We start from the raw sequence: 3,404 nt of genomic DNA, 5'->3' as shown, positions 1-3,404 counted from the left end.
AGCAAGAATCGCTTCCTCGTTTTACAAAGTCTCGTAGCTTTGAGTCTTCCAGACTCCAAGCGTCTCCTGAATGTTTCGTACTTCGTAACCTACTTTGTTTAATGAGATACACTTCATTTTCTCTTCCGCGGACATTACCGCTCCTCTTTGTTTGGATGCCATGCTCTAATAAAGGATGTAAAAATGTTCGCAATTCCAGTAAAACTCACTGCAACAAAGAGTCGCTTGCATGTCGCCGTTTGGGATCCAATGACAGAAAATAGCGGTGGGGATACATCTATTTCGTCGTATCGAGCGCGACTTACTTGAGTTAGTGCTATTCCGGGCTTCCGTATCGTCTCCCCCTCCCTCCTTGTGCTCTGCGACTTCAAGTAACTGCGCCACCTGGCGTTTAAATGCCTGTATTACAAGTCCAAATGAAATGAATGCAATAATTTACATCGAACCTCAATTGTGTACTGTACCAACCTTCGGCGGGCCGGATTAAAAAAACCAACGGGCCGGATCCGGCCCGCGGGCCGTAGTTTGCCCATGTCTGGTCTACACGTTGACGTCTACTGTGAAGCGCACACACACGCACACTCACTCACTCACTCACTCACACGCAGAGCTTCAAAGGGACCCACTGACACATTTCAGTCAGTGTGCGCTGTACTCACGCAAATTTGGTGTTGATGTCCGCCGACAAATGGCGGCAAATATGACATTTGCTCAATGCTGTAGTTTGTGCATTTCAATCTGCAATAACCCCCAAAATCATCAGCAAAGAATGAAATTGTACAACGGATACATTTCCCCTCCCTTTGTACAACGGCTATAATTAAAATTGAAATAAAGATAGGTCACTTGTGGTGGCCAAATGGTTATTTGCAAATTAAAAATGAAACTGAACATGTATAAGCTAAAAGGCAGAAAACAACAAAAGAAATTCAAAACGTGCATGGAGATGATTACTGAAAGGTCCGACATTTGCGAGTGTCAAGCAAATCAAATCCTGTCAAGTCACCTAATCAATGCCGTCTTCACTTGCAGTATTGGATCCTTGTCAAGAGATCATTCGGATTCATAAGACTAATCATGTCAAGCAGTGATATTATTGGCCCGTTTCTCTATCGCGTCTGTATTGATTACCAATCCAAGTCCCGAGCCTACAAGTGACGAATCCAAAGCAAATTTCTTGTCATCGAAACTGAATCTTGTTTTTTTTTAAACCATCAAGTGAAATCTCAAAGATTTGATCGAGGCTCTTATTTGAAAAATGATGACGATTTTTTTTTTTTTTTTTATGACTGCACTTAACAAATAGAAGAAGAGCTAAGTTTTTTTTTTTTTTTTTTTTTGTCAACCTTATGTAAAAAAGTTTGAGAACCACAGCCATATACCAATTATCCATATATGTCTTTCATTTTGATCACTTTTAACCTCTCTCCCAGTCTATCCCTCCACCTGCTCCCCGGAGACACGCTCCATTGTCCCCGGGGCCATAAACACTTCATTGAGCATGTGGCGGCCCTGCGTTCTTCGGAGCCCTTCCCGGCCTTCCCATTGGCTCGGGAGAGTGTGAGAACCTCGGCCGAGCCCGAGACCCACACATTCATATGGAGATTGGCGCGTATAAATACAGGAAGGAGGCACAGAGGAAGGCAGCTCACACTTGGGAGAACGAGCGGACCCGCGAGCATGGCTCCTGCAGTTTATGGACCGAGTCATTTTTCCAAGGAGACTTCGGCTCACAAGGTAAAACCCGGTGGGCCCTCTGGAAATGACGCGCGTGTTGCTGAAAAAAAAAAAAAAATTCAGTGATGCCAGTGGACTCAATATTTCTGCTCTCTCTCTTTCAGCTGAGAAAGCCACTGGTGGAGAAACTGCGGCGAGACCGCATCAACACCAGCATCGAGCAGCTCAAGTCCCTGCTGGGCCCCGAGTTCCTCCGACAGCAGCCCGACTCCAAGCAGGAGAAGGCCGACATCCTGGAGATGGCCGTGTGCTACCTGAGGAGCTGGCAGCAGCGGCGGCCGCCCTCTTCCTCCACCTTCTGCTCCTCCTCCAACGGTTACGCACACTGCGTTCAACAGGCCGTCAGCTTCTTGTCCCACTGCAAGGTCCAGAGCCCGGCCCAGAAGCGGATGCTGGTACACTTCCAGGACCTGCAAGCGTCTTGCGGGAACAACAGAGGTCCTCAAAGCACACCGTCACCCCCGGCCTCACCCCTCAGCTCCGGGAAGGGCGCCGGCCATGCCGGCGCGGCCCTGTGGAGGCCCTGGTAGATGCCGAAAGGAGGACCGCAAGCCACAAATTAAAGACTGATGAAGTCGAGTTCTTTTGGGTCACCGTGTGACCAGATAGCCGCCGTGTGGCAGTATTCCTTTGGGAGGATTTGATATGGGTCAGGTTTTACTGAACGACGCGTGGTCACCATGTGACCGTGTTTGTGTGCATGAACTGTGACATCACACCTGATTTGGGTGACGATTTATTCAAGAATTGTTTGTCTTTGATACCGTGTATTACTTAAGCGCCCTGCAATGCATCCTATGGATACACTCGCGCTGTAAATCCTATTTTGATTGAACACTTACTGTCACTATGTGTAGCCTGATGTTTGACGCCACATTTTCGTGGCAGTGTCAACGGTTATTGTTCAAAATGGACGTCAAGTGCTACTTTGAAAGCCTTTTGAAAAGGAACCATGTGTGCTTCCCTGAGAAGAAAATAAAGAAAAAGCTTCAGATGAAGTTTTGCAAATCCGACATATTCTTCATGTGTTTATTCCAGACAGTGTCATGCATTTGTGGCACATTTTGATCAAGGAAACACTGGAAATTATATGAAAGCAGATTCCTGGGTAATTATTGGATTATGTTATGCATGGTATGAACGCTTCCCAATATTTATTTTGCCAGGTCACATATTTTGCATGAGAAAAAAAAATGTCTCAGCACATCACGAAGCAAAAATGTCACAAAAGGTATTGAAATACTTATGATCTTGTCTCAAATTTACTCTCAAATTTACAATCGCGGTGTGAAATCTGGGCCCGTTTAGTTGAACACAAAGCAATTACAGTATTCTCCTCCAATGCAAAAAAAAGTGGACTGTATCAGTACATTATTTGTCAAATATCTCATGGTTGCACATGTGATGGCTCAAATTACCCCACCCATCCATTTTGTGTCACGCTTCTCCATATTAGTGTCCCAGGTGAGCTGGAGCCTATTCAAGGAGTTTGGAAGAATTGAAACAGGATCATTACTGCCGTCAGTCGAAAATGTGGGAGGGTTGAAACTTCTTCCTAAAAAACAAGAGAGGCTAAATCGGGATCATTAACTTGGATGAATGTGAGCTGCTTCCAATACGCAGTCAAGTGCTGTTCATTATGCCGCTGCAGCCTGCTTCCCAAATTA

At 45.7% G+C, this 3,404-nt stretch overlaps 1 protein-coding gene across 1 annotated transcript; it reads left to right on the top strand.

Moving 5' to 3' along the window:
- The first annotated feature begins 1,432 nt into the window (after positions 1 to 1,432).
- On the top strand, positions 1,433 to 2,750 carry LOC109514736 (transcription factor HES-5-like). The gene is made up of 2 exons (XM_019868090.1): positions 1,433 to 1,737; positions 1,842 to 2,750. The coding sequence occupies exons 1-2, from the start codon at positions 1,681 to 1,683 to the stop codon at positions 2,265 to 2,267; spliced, it is 483 nt and encodes a 160-aa protein (XP_019723649.1). The 5' UTR covers positions 1,433 to 1,680; the 3' UTR covers positions 2,268 to 2,750.
- Positions 2,751 to 3,404: the final 654 nt, after the last annotated feature.

This window comes from Hippocampus comes, unplaced genomic scaffold (assembly GCF_001891065.2).
Source record: "Hippocampus comes isolate QL1 unplaced genomic scaffold, H_comes_QL1_v1.1 scaffold157, whole genome shotgun sequence".
NCBI lineage: Eukaryota > Metazoa > Chordata > Actinopteri > Syngnathiformes > Syngnathidae > Hippocampus > Hippocampus comes.
Note: the sequence above shows the minus strand (reverse complement) of the source record. Positions and strands in the feature narration are given on the sequence as shown.